Source organism: Carassius carassius, chromosome 26 (genome assembly GCF_963082965.1).
Source record: "Carassius carassius chromosome 26, fCarCar2.1, whole genome shotgun sequence".
NCBI lineage: Eukaryota > Metazoa > Chordata > Actinopteri > Cypriniformes > Cyprinidae > Carassius > Carassius carassius.
The window spans coordinates 1,770,510-1,788,380 of record NC_081780.1 but is presented as its reverse complement, the minus strand read 5'-3'; the positions used below and the strand labels follow the sequence as shown (position 1 = coordinate 1,788,380).

General features: G+C 33.9%; 1 protein-coding gene across 5 annotated transcripts in view; it reads left to right on the top strand.

Annotated features, from left to right (window-relative positions):
* The window catches only part of LOC132105482 (oxysterol-binding protein-related protein 8-like), a 73,662-nt gene that overhangs the window by 48,150 nt on the left and 7,641 nt on the right, over positions 1–17,871 (top strand). For all 5 annotated transcript variants that reach the window (XM_059510621.1, XM_059510619.1, XM_059510622.1 and 2 more), the window contains 14 exons: positions 2,675–2,745; positions 4,543–4,623; positions 4,930–5,031; positions 5,391–5,594; positions 6,396–6,480; positions 6,567–6,726; positions 7,813–8,038; positions 8,238–8,422; positions 9,743–9,824; positions 9,909–10,007; positions 10,088–10,184; positions 10,264–10,362; positions 13,892–13,989; positions 14,169–14,258. In XM_059510621.1, coding sequence (XP_059366604.1) covers positions 2,675–2,745; positions 4,543–4,623; positions 4,930–5,031; positions 5,391–5,594; positions 6,396–6,480; positions 6,567–6,726; positions 7,813–8,038; positions 8,238–8,422; positions 9,743–9,824; positions 9,909–10,007; positions 10,088–10,184; positions 10,264–10,362; positions 13,892–13,989; positions 14,169–14,258 — 1,679 coding nt within the window. The remainder of the gene's footprint in view (positions 1–2,674; positions 2,746–4,542; positions 4,624–4,929; positions 5,032–5,390; positions 5,595–6,395; positions 6,481–6,566; positions 6,727–7,812; positions 8,039–8,237; positions 8,423–9,742; positions 9,825–9,908; positions 10,008–10,087; positions 10,185–10,263; positions 10,363–13,891; positions 13,990–14,168; positions 14,259–17,871) is intronic.

Sequence of the window (17,871 nt, the reverse complement as noted above, 5' to 3'; positions counted from 1 at the left end):
CTTAAACGACACATCGTGCAGCCCTATTGTGAAGTAAATCTACATCCTGACACACTTGAGCCTTTTGTTGAATGAAAGCGTGGTTAATGCAGATTTATGCGGCGCAGAATCAGTCACTAATATGCTAATAGACGAGTTGTGCTGATGCTCTCATCAGGTTGAGGACATGTGGATTTTTCTGCGTATGATTAACATGTTGAAGAGCTCTTGAAGTGGCATTGTTTTTCCGAGATGAACACAATGCTTGGCACGGTTTGCGGAGGAGGAACGGGAAACAATAGACTTGATTACCTGATCGATGGGTCGTCATTTACATCCGCAGTTCGCTTGATCCAAAAACATCTGGTGAGACTATAATGCTATAATCTTGAGACTTGATGAAGATGCTTGAAAACAGTCCTATTCTGTCAGTAAAAAGCACAGTTTTCCTTTATTAAAGCCTCTTACGTGACTCATAAAGCAGGAAAGAGTCGCCGGCTGTTATTAAACTGGGCTTAAAGTCTTAAGTCGTCAGCGGGTGTTGCTTTGAGATCATCTGTACAATACATTACGTCTGAAAAATAATAAAATAAACTTTTTAGCAGATGCACTAAAACATAAATTATTGTAAAATTTATCTTGAAGCAATTTTAGCTCAGAAATTGCTAGTGAGTTTCACAAATTAACAGCAAATAACACATTGAACTGTGAAATTGTTAAATAAACAGACCTGAATATTGTTTCCTTAAACTTTTTTACAGCATATGCACATTTAAAATGTTTTATAAAATCTTTCTTTTCAGAGCAAAACACTTCAAATATATTGATGTTTTTACATATTTGCAGGGGCGTATGCACAGTTTATTTCAATAAAACAGCTTTCTGGACCAGGAATGTCTTTAAATAACAAATAGCACTTTATAAAAAGGTTTGTGATTCATCCCACCCATCCTAGAAAAGTCAAAATGTCAGTAAACCAACAAAGAAAACCGCATTTATTAAGCTGCTTTATGAGGTCTTCAATCATAATTTCTATTAACTTTATTCTTCCACTCAAGCTAAACAAAGCCGAGACAATGAGGCTGTCGAGTAAAGATGTTATACAAAGTGACAGTTGTCTGAAAAACTCACTATAGTCTTGACAGAGTGACATTGACAGATCATCCTTGGCCTTATCTAATGAAACTCTTAGTTTTTTGACGATGATGAAATTTTCTACTTTCCCTAAAGTTCTTAGATATGAGACACATCCGTTCTCCCCTCACAGTCACAACACAGTGAGTTATTAAAACACATAAAACACATATACTTGAAATAGACATACTGAAAAAAGTATAAAACTAGTTATATTTCAGCTAGTCACCAAGGAAACATTTAGTCTAATTTAAAGTACAAAATACTAAAACTGACATAAAATCATGCTATTTTTAGCAGGGAAAATTTTTAAGGACTTATTTTGTAAGATGAACAAAGAAAAACGTAACTTTATAGCAAGTACAATTAAAATTGAATTAAAAAAAAAGTTTTGTATTGTATTAATTTAATGTTTAATCTGCCATGTAAAATGGCAATACATTTTAACACAATCAACTAAAACCTACCATAAAACTTTATAATAACTATATAGACATATTAAAAAAAAATCAATCAATAAGTAAGAAACCTCAAACAACCAAATTACTAAACATTTACGAAAGTTAGGAGCAGTTCATGTTGTTCAGAGATCAGATGCATTAGATTGTGTGTGTGTGGGTGTGCGTGTGCGTGTGCGTGTGCGTGTGTGTGTGTGTGTGTGTGTGTGTGTGTGTGTGTGTGTGTGTGTGCGCTCTTGTTTTTGTGTCATATCAGGACACAACTCTGTATAATGACATGGGTATGACACAGGTATTACAAGGAGAGGGTGACTTATGAGGACATAACCCATGTCCTCAAAACACTTATAAATCATACAGAATGAGTTTTTTTGAGAAAGAAAAAATGCACAAAGTTTCCTGTGAGGGTTAGGGTTAGGTGTAGGGTCGGTGAAGGGCCATAGAATATACAGTTTGTACAGTATAAAAACCATTACGCCTATGGGATGAACACACTTTTCACAAAAACAAACGTGTGTGTGTGTGTGTGTGTGTGTGTGTGTGTGTGTGTGTGTGTGTGTGTTTGTGTGTGTGTGTGTGTGTGTGTGTTTTCCTTCAGCTACTGTGAATCTTTGACTCATGGCACTCAGGTGTGTTGATACAGCCATCACACAGATATTTTCTCAGAGTTGCGGGACTGAAATAATCACAGATTCTGCTCCAGCTCTGAATGCAGCTCTGGAATCAGATTTTATAACTGAGTGCGGATTTAACTTTTACGATACGGTTTTTCTGATGACAGACCAGAGTTGATGAATATGAAGCAGCTGTAGCTGATAAAACACTGAAGTGTCTCTGAAAGTACCACTGCTTATCAAACTAATATTAGAGCTGGGCAAGTTAACGCGTTATTGGTGACAATTATTGTATCGTGCGTTAACGCAGTTTTATATTATTATGAAAGTCTGTTGCTCGCTGGCTCTGAATACACACAGACAAACCATGGGTTAAAAATCCTGCAGAAACCCTGATCATAAAAAGGAAGATTTGTTTTGTTTACACCTGATATTTTCAGATAAGGCTAAACATCAGCGTAGTTGAATCATAATGTCTTGTTTTCGCAGGTTTTGATCGTGGCAGAGAAGAAATCCTGCCTCAGAAAGAAGACTCCTCACACTCCATCTCCAAGAGCAAGGTAAACTCACACTCCTATTTATCCTCCCTACCCATGATCCTCTGGGGCTGGAACCGGATCGATGCGGGTCGCCAGGTCCTCCAGCAGTCATCAGTCTGTGTTTATGAATTATACATAGTCAAGAGAGTCTCAGAGGTGAAGGGAAAGCAGGGGGTGAGTGCGGATTAGCAGTGCCTCAGAAATAACCCAGTTAGCATCCCACACTCACTAATGTGATCAAATGCATCACAGCATTGATGTGGCTAGTCTGAGCCAGATAAAGCCGGATTCGTGACTGATTTGTCATTAAAATAACGCCATAGTCTAGGAGCACAGAGTTTCTGCAGAGTCTGCAGTACACACGCTGAATTAAAGTGACAGCGAATGTTTCACGTAAAAAATTAACATGGATTGACACGGAAATGTAGTAATTACACAATAAATGCATGCAATTAATGTCAACTGTTTCACCGTCAACACATGGCTTCTTGGCTAGATTTAAAACAAGGAAAAGTGCACTTTTAGATAAACAAGGCAATAATAGATGGCACTCGTGGAGGTAGGAAAACAAAGTTATATTCATTGAGTTTAAACGTGATTATGTCTATGAAAGATTGTTTCATAGGAAGATCAGGAGTGGACTGCAAATACATCCTGGCGAAAACAAATTGATTCCATGCTGCTTCTGCATCACATACACATACTGTATACACACTGCAGATGGAGTATGTGAGAACCTGGGGCAACAAATCTATTTCAACACCTGAGGCACAGCTACAATGAGCTCTATGACCAATGCATGGCAAAAGAAAAATGGTCCCTGGACTCACGATTTTTTTTTTCATGTCTAGACATTTTGTCACACCTTTACTTAGTGATTATTTTGATTTATGTCTGTTCTAGAGACATGTTGCAATTTCGTGATAAAGCTCTAATTGGTTTTCTTTTGGAAATATGTTTCAAATTCACACTAAATGCATTTATGACTGTAAAGCATATCTGTATGTGTGTCAAAATCGTGATTAAAATTCAAATCGCAAAATTGATCAAAGAAATCACCATAGGGTTTTTTTGTCCTATAATATATAATGTATATAATATAATATATCTGCATAATTTGTATTAATTGGTTAATTCAGTTTTACTAAAAGTAATAAAAGGGAAATATTGTGGCTGAATATAGCTGAAATACGTTTTTTTATATATATATAAATATATATTATTAATAATGTTTAATATTTAATTTAATTATATATATATATATATATATATATATATATATATATATATATATATATATATATATATATATAAATATAATTTTTTATTTTATTTAATATGTGTATATCTGAAATAAAAATGTAATGTTTCTTTTATTTCTAGTAATAGAAATTTTTTTTTTTTGTTCTGGTTTTAATTTTAAGTTTAAGTTTTAGTAATTTATTTGTATTGTCATTTATATTAGTGTTTTTTTTTGTATGTCTGCATTGTTTTTTATTAATTTTTAATTCTAATAATTCTAATGCTAATAATGTTTAATATTTAATTTTATTTCAGGTAATGTTTAATTTATATATACACGCACACAGTTTAATATTTGTACAAAATAAAATAACTTTTTTGTGTGTATTTTTTTGATCAATTAATTTATTTATACATTTTTTTATATATATATATTGACATTTTATTTGTGTATAAATAATTTAGGTATATGTGTGGATTATGCCACTTTAATTTAGCCCAACCAAAGGCACAGTTCATAATATCATAATGTGCATGATGCGGTGTAAATTACTAACCCTTATGTTGGTTTTGCAGTCAGAAACCAAGCTCTATAATGGCTCAGATAAAGATGTATCGGCGTCTGGAAACAAACTTAATAAGAAGGAGTCACTCAAGGTACCGTCACACTCATTAATTGATAAATAAAATGCATGCTTTCAGTGCATTTCGTGGGTGGGGTGGGGTGTAGTTGGCGCATTGGATAAGACACATGCCATTGGTGTGAGAGACCCGGGTTCGAATCCACTGTGAGACACCAATGTGTCCCTGAACAAGACACTTAACCCCTAGTTGCTCCAGAGGCGTGTGACCTCTGACATATATAGCAATTGTAAGTTGCTTTGGATAAAAGTGTCAGCTAAATGAATAAATAAAGAACTAAAGATAATTACTAATAATGTGACGTTGTGCATGCCTGTTCAGGTGCAAAAGAAGAACTACAGAGAAGAGAAAAAACGCGCCGCTAAAGAGCTGCTCAGCACCATCACTGATCCATCTGTCATCGTCATGGCCGACTGGCTCAAGGTTAGGCCTTAAATACAGAACGCACTTTTTTATAGTGCAAAATCTTGTTTTAAAAATGCATGCTTTATAATGCATGTCCATTTAATGCATAAATGGTCTCAAAAATGTTTAATTTTCCATTTAATCTGTTGTAGTGCATCCAGATGCATTAAGTTTTGGTAGTAAATCCAAAGAGACGAAAGCATGATTAAAAAGTGAACAGCACTGCAGGGGTAAACAGCTTGTGCTAATAATTACAGTAATACTCACATTGATGATAACACGTGAAAAAAGAGCTGCAGGGTCTGGAGGAAAGGAAGTTAAATCGATCTTAGCTTTCGATCAGTCCAATCCTGTATGAGTCGCTCTTTCTCTGTCAGATCCGAGGCACACTGAAGAGCTGGACCAAGCTGTGGTGTGTGCTGAAGCCAGGAGTCCTGCTCATCTATAAAACCAATAAGAACGGCCAGTGGGTCGGGACCGTCCTGCTCAATGCCTGCGAGCTCATCGAAAGACCCTCCAAGAAGGACGGCTTCTGCTTCAAGCTCTTCCACCCGCTCGAACAGTCCATCTGGGCCGTCAAGGTACAGAGAAAACTCAGCGGGAGCCATTCAGATTAAGATCAACATTTTTGGATTTGCATTATTATTTAATTATTAGAAGGGTTTTTCAAAGGGCTTCTAATTATTTTGGGGTTCTAATTAAATAATAAAAATTATTATTATTACTATTTATATATATACATATTCAAAGTTCTAAAAAAGGTGTTAAATGCATATTAAGAATAAGATTAAAAAAGAAGTAATCTACAGATATTATGTGTATATTTAATACATAATAAATACATTAATATTGAATATAATATAAAATATTAAAATAGAAATAGAAAACATTTTGTGAGGATACTTTAAAAAAGGATTGAATAAAAGTTTTATATATTTATATTAGTATTTTATTATCTTTTAAATTTTTTAAATGTTATTAATATAATAATAAAAACTAAAATGTATTTTATTTTTATATATAAGTTTTTATTATAATATATTATGATTTGTTTTTAGAAAAAAAACATATCTACAGGATTCTTCAGAAATAATTTAATAGAAGGCTCATAAGAACAGCATTCATTTATTAAATCCTTGGAACATTATAAATGAAGATGTTAATTCATCCTCACTGAAGAAAAAGTATTAATTTATTTATTAAAGCATCTATTAAACTGTGTGTATTAAATAAACAAAATAAATATATATTTTAAAATGAAAGGAAGGTATAAAAACAATAATAATAATAATAATACAAAATGTTCTTTTTAATATTCATAATTTTTTTTATATTACTTGTATTCGTTTTTATGTGTGGCTGAAGTGTTTATGATGTTTCAGGGTCCTAAAGGGGAAGCCGTGGGCTCCATCACTCAGCCGTTACCCAGCAGCCACCTGATCTTCAGAGCAGCTTCAGAATCAGACGGTGAGACACAAACACACAGACTGACAGAAGGAGCGCTGTATGTTACTGCAGAACCAGTCTTTATAAACCGGGTGTCATGTGTGTAGGCCGCTGTTGGATGGATGCTCTTGAACTGGCTCTGAAATGCTCGAGTTTGCTGAAGCGAACGATGATCCGAGAGGGCAAAGAGGAGATGACGCAGACCGCAGAGCACTCGCAAATCAACTTCTACAGTCTGCTGAGGGCACACAACATGCAGGGCTTTCAGTGAGACACACACATTAACACTGGCTCTCTAGATTCATATTTAATTCAGCGCTTATAAAAAGTGACACTCGCATATTAATTTTTTTAATGTCTGACGTTCAGCGGTGGAGTGGCGTTACTTTCACTTTAAATCTTAAGCAAGAGTTCAGACTTGGTTGAGACCATAGTTCTTTGTATTTTATGCCATGTGACCAATATTAGAAATGACTTTGTTTAAATGCACATTTAAAATGAAGTGCATTAATGTCCACAGTGTTTTTTCCCATAGAGATTTAAAAAACAAAAACATCTTTATAAACCATTAACCAAACCAAGCAGCTACGAGTTTAATCACAACAGTACAAACTTTGATTTCAAACTAAAATTACATGAAAGTTTGAAAAATTTATATATAAAGGGAGTTTGTGTTCCCTGCAAGCTCTTTTGATGTGTAGACTCTCTGATTGGTGGAATTTCCTGTAAGGAATCATGGGAAATGTAGTTTTTCACTTTTCTTTTTTTTTTTTATCTTAAATGTGATTTTAAAAGTAAGTTGAAATAATGCAAACAGATGGTTTAAAAAAAAAAATCTAAAACATCAATCTTCCTAATTTGGAAGTAAAGTTTTTGCTTCCAAAACTGTAACTTGTCATAAAAAAATCAAGTGTTTTAAAGAAAAAGAAAAAATAAATTGTGAGTTTTTCTATTTATATAAATATATTTATTATTGTAAATATACACATACATACATTTTCTATTCATATATTTATTTGTAATTTTATAATGAATAATTATGTTTATAATTATTTATTTAAATATATATATAAAAAAAATTATTAGTAGTTAAGATTTGAAAATGAAGTTAACCAAACATGGTAAAATCACTGTAACTAAATAAATGTATACATTATAATTTATTATAATTTATTTAAAATACGAATAATCACTTTAATAAACAATTTTTCTAAGCAAATTTGTTTTATGAACTGACTGTTTGACTCCGTATGCACATATTGACTGAAACTGAAGTAGTTAAAGCATCACTGGTGATGGATTAATGCAAGTCCTGTGTTTGCATACTAACTGAGAGTTTGTGTAATCCGTCAGGTTTAACGACAGCGACCAGTTTAAGGATCCGGACCTGTACTCGGATAAATCGGACCGTGAGAACGAGCAGGAGCAGGAGGAGTGGGACAACGAGGTGATGGAGAAAAGTGAGGAGAGCGACAGCGACACGTCAGAGCGACAGGACGACTCGTACCTCGACCTGGATCCCAACGAGACGCTGCGGGAAACGACGTACATCGAGCAGAGCCACGAGGAGCTGGGAGAGGTGTGTGAGCGTGACATTATCATCATGAGTTATTGAGGTCCTCACATGCGTTTGGCTGGAGTGGACTGTTATTGACACACACATGCTAACTCAATATTCAGCAGACAGCTGGGAGATGAACAGTAAGCTTGTGGTGGATATAACACAATCTGTTCATTCAAGCTGTGTGTGTGTGTGTGTATTTTTGTATTTTTTTCAGGCAGGCGAAGAGTCCCAAACAGAAACGGTATCAGAGGAGAATAAATCTCTGATCTGGACTCTCCTGAAGCAGGTTCGGCCCGGCATGGACCTGTCTAAAGTGGTGCTGCCCACCTTCATCCTGGAGCCACGCTCCTTCCTGGACAAACTGTCCGATTACTACTATCACGCCGACTTCCTGTCCGAGTGAGAGAGTAACACACACACACACACGCTCAGCTCAGAGTATTCAGATGCTCCTTTACATTCACTGATAACCAAACGAAAGCTAATAGTGTTCCTGAAGCTCAATTGGTAGAGCATTGTGTTAGCAGCGCAAGGTTGTGGGTTTGATTCCCAGGAAACACATGTTAGGTAAAAACTGTTAGCCTGAATGCACTGTAAGTCGCTTTGGATAAAAGCGTCTGCTAAATGCATTAAGTTAAGTTAAATTAATAGAAAATCACGATTGAGAATAAAGCTGAAAAACATAGATATTTTAGATGAAAATGTTACCATAGAAAACAAAACTAAGATTTGAAATGTTAAAACAAATTTAATTGAAATTAAAGTAAAAAATGTTTTTTTGCTAAATATAAACTCTAAAACGACCAAAATAAAAATGATAGAAGAACAAAAAATTGTTAAAACAGACTAGAAATGAAAATGTAAAAATATAAGCAAGCTACTGTAATAGTATATAAATAATTAGTAAAATTAAATTAGAATAGAATAGAAGCATAAATGGAATTGCTTTTTATCTAGTGTTCCAAATCAGTCTTTTATTAGGGACAATAAATTGTGTACAAAAACATGATTGATAAAAATAATAAAATGATTATAATTATTTGTTTATTATGGTAAACCATTTATATGTAGTTTATTTGTTTTTGGTTTATTTTATTTTTTTATATTTATGGTTAGTTTATTTCAATTTGGTTAATTTATTTTCATTATTTATATGTAATTTGTATTAAAATAATTTTAGCATAGTTCTGAATTAAAAATGAAGTGGACCAAACCTGGTAAAATCAAAATGAAATAAATAAAATGTGTAATAATAACAAACAAATATTGAAACTCATCAATTTGTCCACATATACTTCTCAGTGTAAAGGCAAAATAAAATGTCAAAACAAACGTTATTTTGGTATCGTTGAAATACTATTATAGTTTTTTGTAATGTTTATTTGTAGTAATGTTTTGAATTAGATTTTGTTAATGTTTTCACATTATTTTTAGTTCATGGTTTGATTTTGTTGTTTGTCTTTTTAATGTCTAAATAATATTTATACATTCTGATTTATTAGTTGTATTAGTTGTTAGTTGTATTAATCTTAGTACCAAACAAAAATTTTATTTTTCTTATTTTTTTTCACAGCAAGAATGTTTTTTTTTTTAAATTGTTTTAAGAGTAAGTTAACAATATTAACCCTGGAAAAAAATACACGCAAAGGCATCAAATCAGATTTTCGGTCATTTTGTTACAATAACCTTACCGTAATTGTGTTTTGTTGAACTCATCAGAGCGGCGGTGGAGGAAAACGCTTATAACCGTCTGAAGAAAGTGGTCAAATGGTACATTTCTGGATTCTACAAGAAGCCAAAGGTAAACACACATTCACTAACAACCCTTCAGACATCTGGAATCTGTTGTTTTTTGTCATATTTTCATTGTTTGTGTCACTGACAGGGTTTGAAGAAACCGTACAACCCCATTATCGGAGAAACATTTCGCTGTTTGTGGATCCACACCAAGACCAACAGCAAAACCTTCTACATCGCAGAACAGGTCAAGCAGCAAAATCCACTTTAATTCAAATCAGTTTCTACTGAGCTTCATACCAACGCAACGTTTCTGTCCTCCTCCAGATATCCCATCATCCTCCGGTTTCAGCCTTTTACGTCAGCAACAGGAAGGATGGCTTTTGTCTCAGCGGCAGCATCCTGGCCAAGTCCAAGTTTTACGGTAAGAAGATACGTTGATAAATCACGTCATTTTGTGCAACACTCGTGTCTGATTGCAAGTTTGTTGGCATGTTTCTCAGGAAACTCTCTGTCGGCCATCTTGGACGGTGAAGCCAGGCTGTCGTTCCTGAACAGAGGAGAGGATTACGTGATGAACATGCCCTACGCACACTGCAAAGGTCCGTCTACACACTCACACACACACACACACACACTCAGTGTATCTGAATACAGCGCTCATACAGACACCCGTGCCCTGTGTTGTCTTCTGTAGGGACACATCTAGGTATGTTCACAGCTTGAGTAACTCGTTTAGATACATGTGCAGTAAACAGTCTAGAGTTTTACATTTAGTTCATATTTGAGAGTTTGGTAACACTTTATCTTTCGATAATAACAATAAAACATTATTGCATTATATAACACTTGATTAGATAATGTGCATTTAGATTGATAAATATTATTTATAGCCCATATATATATATGTGTGTGTGTATATATATATATATATATATATATATATATATATATATATATACGTATATATATATATATTATAAAATATAACATTATTTATAATATATGTGTGTATGTATATATATAAAATTTTATATATGTATACATATATATATATATATATACATATATATATATATGTATATATATATATATAATACACGTATATATTATATATTATTCTAAGTAATTGTTATGTAATGTTATGTATATTTAGAAAGTAATAGAAATTATATTATAAAATAAATGAAATATATAACTTAGATTTGAAATTTAAATGTTTGTGTACATATATATGTATTGTATATTTAAAATGTGCACTGTTTTTATATAATGAATATTTATAAATATTTATATAATATCTATATGATTCATAATTATAAATAATTTTATGATTTAAAAAAATATATATATATATATATATATATATATATATATATATATATATATATATATATATATATATATATATATATATATATATATATATATTAATTGCAACCAAATAAAAAAAAATTGTTTACATAATATATGTATGTGTACTGTTTAAATATTATGCATATATAAATACACACACATACAGTATATGTATTGAAAATATTTACATGTATATACATTTATATATTTCTATTATATATATACATACATATATATATATATATGTATATATATATATATATATATATATATATATATGTATACATATATATATATATGTATATATATATATATATATATATATATGTATATATATATATATGTGTATATGTGTATATATATAGAAATACATTTATAATTGTGTATTTATGTGTGTGTGTGTATATATATATATATATATATATATATATATATATATATATATATATATATATATAAATATATAATTTTAAATACATATTTAATAGTTTTTGTCTAATTTTTTTCACTTTTGATCTGTTAATCATGTTAATGTGTAATTGTTAATATAAAGTGTTACCAAAGGCCCATCTCTTGAAGAGTAAGGTCTAGCTTAGCAAGTGTCATGTTTTTCCGTCTGTCTGTCCAGTGATACGTGCGTTATTGTCAGTGTTGGGAAGGTTACTTTGGAAATGTAATAGGTTACAGATTACAAGTTACCCTATTTAAAATGTAATAGTAGTGTAACTTTTTTAATTACTTTAATAAAGTAATGTAACTAATTACTTTTGAGTACATTTTGATTACTTTTATAAATTTCTAATGAATGTTAATTTGCAACTGTTAATCATCTTCAACCATTTTACACCATGCAGGTTTAACCTTACAGTAGTGCTCAATACTGTCAGACTTTCACCATCCTTCATCACTTAAATTAAGATGATCACATTTGAACACATCCACCACACAATCAGACTTTAGTAGTGCCTTTTACTTAGAGATTGATCTGAAGTTCAAAGCAGATTTAAAATCAAAAGAACTAGTTTATAGATACTGTTTTTAAACCAAATCTTTGCATAACTACAGGCATCTAACTGCATCTAACAATGGTTTGGGGAAAAATAGTTAATAAAAAGATAAAAGCATATACATCAACTCAAGTACGGTTATCTAATAAGCATGTGTCCTATTTTGTGTACTAAACTCCTGAAACATTGGTGTCTTTTTGAAACACTGCTGTCTCTTTGTATATGATATGATGATAGTTTCTCAAAACAAGTAAAAAATGCTCATGAAGTGACTTTTCTAGAGATTAATTTCCATGAGGGGCGGACTGGGAAAAAAATAGGCTGGGAAATCTCCCACTCATACACCCACAACCCATTCTGAAACATGGACAACCCTATTATTATTTTTTTGGACCTGACATGAAAAAATGTGAATCCTTAGGTCGGGGACATGCAACGTAATTAAGAGTTCTCTCATGAACTGCACCTTCACTTCCATTATCCATCCATCTCTCTCATGACTTTAATACTGAAGGTTTTTATTTGACTTTTACCATGTTTTGTAAGTGCAATTTAGTTTTTTTGGCAAATGAATTACCACTTGTATTTATTTTTACTACAAATTCCATAGTTAAACCACGGTTAGTGCCATACCATAGGCTACATTAATTTTCCTAAGGGTTGTGTTTTTGTATCCACTAGCTCCCCCTAAACCTATGATAAAATATGATGATTTGTCTGCTAACTTACTACTGTAACATTACAAAAGATAATAATGACGTCGTTTATACAGTATTTTGAGTGATTGCGAGCAATGTGCTGCTGCTGCTTGACTAAGTAAACAAAGACAAAACTACATTAGCATCTTTACAGATGAAACTGACCTGCACCTGAAACCCTGAACAGAAGTGTCGCTTCTCTGCTCCAGCTGTGCGCTTACACAGTTCACTCCGGTCTCTCTCTCGCATTGATTACTCGGAGTCTGATCCAAACCGTTCGGCGGTGGCGCGGAGAGCGCGCGAGCCCAACCATTGCCAGTCACGACTAACCGATTCATGATTTATTAGAGATTTAATTATCGAATGGCGGATTCGGAAATAATCGCTTTAGTATATTCGGCCTGCAATTATACAATAACAATATTAAAGTAGAAGGCCAAATCGTCTGCCAGGCCACCGGGAATAGTCCCGGTTCTCCCGATGTCCAGTCAGCGCCTGATTTCCACAGACACGCAGAACGTGCAGAATTCATATTCAGTCTTTTTGCGGATTAATATTCACAGACATCAGTCCATATCGGGTTTTGATTCAAGTGTACTGACCTACTTTTGATTTATTCGTCCAAAATGTGGCATATTGCGTCCGCGTTATAGGCTGAATTTCATTTTTATGACTGGATTCTACGAATGTGTTTTCCGCGTCTCGGTGATTATGGGTCATATGTCTTAGTGCAATTTGGGAAAGAAATAAGCTGTATGTGGATGTGTGTAAATATTCAAATGTAATCCTCTTTGTAATCGTTACAATTTTCATAAGTAACTGTAATTTAATTACTCATTTTTTCTTAGTAACTGTAACTGATTACTGTTACATTTATTTTGTAATTAAATTACGTAACGCCGTTACATGTAACTAGTTACTCCCCAACACTGGTTATTGTAAGACAATTTTATAAGAGAGCAAGTGCAAATAAAATAACTCTTACACATACACACACCGGTGTATTCACTAACACTCAGATAAGTCACAGATTAACACACATGGGGTGTGTGTGTGTGTGTGTGTCTCAGGGATCCTGTACGGGACGATGACTCTGGAGATGGGCGGTCAGGTGTCCATCACCTGTGAGAAGACGGGCTACAGCGCTCAGCTGGAGTTCAGACTCAAGGTCTGTGTGTTTATACGTGCGTTTACAAGCTTTTGTGACATTTAGAAGAACAGTGGGGCGCAGACAGAAAGGCCACACACATCAGATTCGTATACCACACCGATAACGGCACAACATCCACAAATGAGCGATGCTTCATGTGACTCGATTCAATGGCGTGATATTTCTCTGTCCATTAGCCGTTCCTCGGCAGCAGTGATAGCGTGAATCAGATCAGCGGGAAGATCAAGCTCGGGAAGGAGGTGCTGGCGACACTTGAGGGGCACTGGGTGAGTACAACAGTCAAAAACCAGACCGCCTGCACATAATAACCAGTAGAAATCAGCTGTAAATATTACTTAGAAATCTGAAAAAGTGTTTGGTCACATTACATGTCAATCAAATTGTAAAAGTAGGCGGTTCTTAGCCAGAATAGTGACAAATCTAGCAAAGCAAGACTATTTTCAAGCAGATCTAATTATGTTAGTTTTAGAGCCCGACCGATATGGATTTTTGGGGGCCGATGCCGATCCCGATATTAACTCGAAAAGAGCCGATTTATAAGCCGATATTTTGATTTTAAAAATAATCTGGATATTAGACCCATTTCCTATAAACTGCACTTACACAACATTCAATAGCAAAATATCTGCCTATTCTATGTATGTGGGCTGTATAAACCATTTTCCAGAATGGACTATGTTAAAAAAAAGCCTTAGATTACAGTCTCAATGACTAAACAATTGCACATCAAAAGTATATATTTTTTAATGATCAAAAAACAGTCTGGTTTTAAACATTTAACACTTTTACTTTCTTCCAGTTGAAGCTGGTTTTAACACTCTGTGTGTTTACTGTAAATAAATTATAATACTAAAGTTAAAGTATTTGCAGAAGTAGTCCCACACTTTGCTGCTACAACATTCACCTTTTTCAGCCATCTGTAGGCAGAAAGAGAGACGGAGAAAGAACAAGCATGTGTATTAATAATATCACCATGTATCATTACTCATGTCATCATTAGAATTATAATAATAATAAACTGGGATCTCCTACATAGGCAAAAATGAGAAATATATATATATTTTTTTATTTGTCAAGTAATAGGTATTACCTACTTATATTTAACAATATTATTTCAACATTTTCCTGTTATGTCTGTAAAGCTGCTTTGAAACAATATGTAAAAAAATTTTTTTAAAAAGCGCTTGTTCAGCTCACATTTATTTACATGTCCCCTCTGGTTTAATCATTTCTGACGCACCTACTGTAGTTACTGTAACTACACTATATTTGCTCTCGCAGACACATTCACAACCATAGGTGGAAAGTAACGAATTACATTTACTCGCGTTACTGTAATTGAGTAGCTTTTTTGTGTACTAATACTTTTTAAAGTAATTTTTTAAATTTGTAATTTTACTTTTACTTAAGTATATTTTGTTTGAAGTATTGTACTTCGCTACATTTTAAAACACATTAATTACTGAGTAAAAAAAAATAAAAATAAAGAAAATAAATCGCTCCCTGGAAACTACGGCAGTAAATAATGGGCAGGAGGGCAAACTGGCGCTAAAATCACAAGAAAGATGCAGACGGACAAAACAGGCGTTAGTGGTGCAGACACCGCTGAAAACGAAACCCCGTCATATTCTGAAGTTGAACCCGAAGGAAATGAAGTGAACCCCTGGCCATATGTATGCTCTATTATGCAGTGTAAGCTGTACTTGCCTAGGAAGACCAAACTAGCAGCTTATAAAATCTCGACAAGACATCAACCCTTCGCAAGAATGTAGAGGTAAGCTAAATAATTGCATCGTTGCATTGGTGGTTAAAATGAAGCTTTGACATTTTAACAAGAGGTTTTGCACAAATTAGCTAAAAAGACCGTGGTGAGGAGTGTGCTATTTTTGTTTTAATGATGTGCGCGCGCATTTATAATGCGTTCTTTCACTGTGTGATTCAGTCTCCTAAAATGCATTTAGAATGATCACAAAATTGAAGATATAGGGGCAGAAAATTCACATATTTATATAATTTCATATATTAAATCAAAATCACACAAAGAATGCCATCGTTTCCTCCAAAAATCATCATGAATATATACATACATATATATATATAACAGTTCAGTAAACAAGTTAATTAAGAGACTTGCGTTTTAGACACCATATTGCCTTTTTAGCTCTATTTCTACAACAGAAAATAATTCCAAACACAGCCACCAAAGCACAGTTTTGCGTCTCTGAGCAACGTGACAGTGTTTCGTTTCTGAATGAATCAAACGTTTAAATGATTCGGTTCAATCGCAATGACTCACTTATTAACAGTGACTTGCTGACACATACTGGCCATTTTAATATCACATTTAAAGTATCTTTTGATTTTTTTAAATAATTAATTTCTTATCATTTCAAATGAGTATTCAACATTTTATGTCTTGTATATCAAAACATTATTCATGCATTTGTAACTGCAGGTTAAATGCATTCTTGTCCAGCACTACACAGTGTAATACATCTAAATGCCACTTCCAATGAATCTTCTGCATTTCCTCTGCATTAAAAGATGAGTTTGTTGATACAGATTTCCCTGGCAACAGCCCAAATGTATTATTATTCTAAATAACCGATTCCTTTAATTAAAAACAACTACAACCCGAATTCCGGAAAAGTTGGGACGTTTTTTAAATTGTAATAAAATGAAAACTAAAAGACTTTCAAATCACATGAGCCAATATTTTATTCACAATAGAACATAGATAACATAGCAAATGTTTAAACTGAGAAAGTTTACAATTTTATGCACAAAATGAGCTCATTTCAATTTTGATTTCTGCTACAGGTCTCAAAATAGTTGGGACGGGGCATGTTTACCATGGTGTAGCATCTCCTTTTCTTTTCAAAACAGTTTGAAGACGTCTGGGCATTGAGGCTATGAGTTGCTGGAGTTTTGCTGTTGGAATTTGGTCCCATTCTTGCCTTATATATTTCCAGCTGCTGAAGAGTTTGTGGTCGTCTTTGACGTATTTTTCGTTTAATGATGCGCCAAATGTTCTCTATAGGTGAAAGATCTGGACTGCAGGCAGGCCAGGTTAGCACCCGGACTCTTCTACGACGAAGCCATGCTGTTGTTATAGCTGCAGTATGTGGTTTTGCATTGTCCTGCTGAAATAAACAAGGCCTTCCCTGAAATAGACGTTGTTTGGAGGGAAGCATATGTTGCTCTAAAACCTTTATATACCTTTCAGCATTCACAGAGCCTTCCAAAACATGCAAGCTGCCCATACCGTATGCACTTATGCACCCCCATACCATCAGAGATGCTGGCTTTTGAACTGAACGCTGATAACATGCTGGAAGGTCTCCCTCCTCTTTAGCCCGGAGGACACGGCGTCCGTGATTTCCAACAAGAATGTCAAATTTGGACTCGTCTGACCATAAAACACTATTCCACTTTGAAATAGTCCATTTTAAATGAGCCTTGGCCCACAGGACACGACGGCGCTTCTGGACCATGTTCACATATGGCTTCCTTTTTGCATGATAGAGCTTTAGTTGGCATCTGCTGATGGCACGGCGGATTGTGTTTACCGACAGTGGTTTCTGAAAGTATTCCTGGGCCCATTTAGTAATGTCATTGACACAATCATGCCGATGAGTGATGCAGTGTCGTCTGAGAGCCCGAAGACCACGGGCATCCAATAAAGGTCTCCGGCCTTGTCCCTTACGCACAGAGATTTCTCCAGTTTCTCTGAATCTTTTGATGATGTTATGCACTGTAGATGATGAGATTTGCAAAGCCTTTGCAATTTGACGTTGAGGAACATTGTTTTTAAAGTTTTCCACAATTTTTTTACGCAGTCTTTCACAGATTGGAGAGCCTCTGCCCATCTTTACTTCT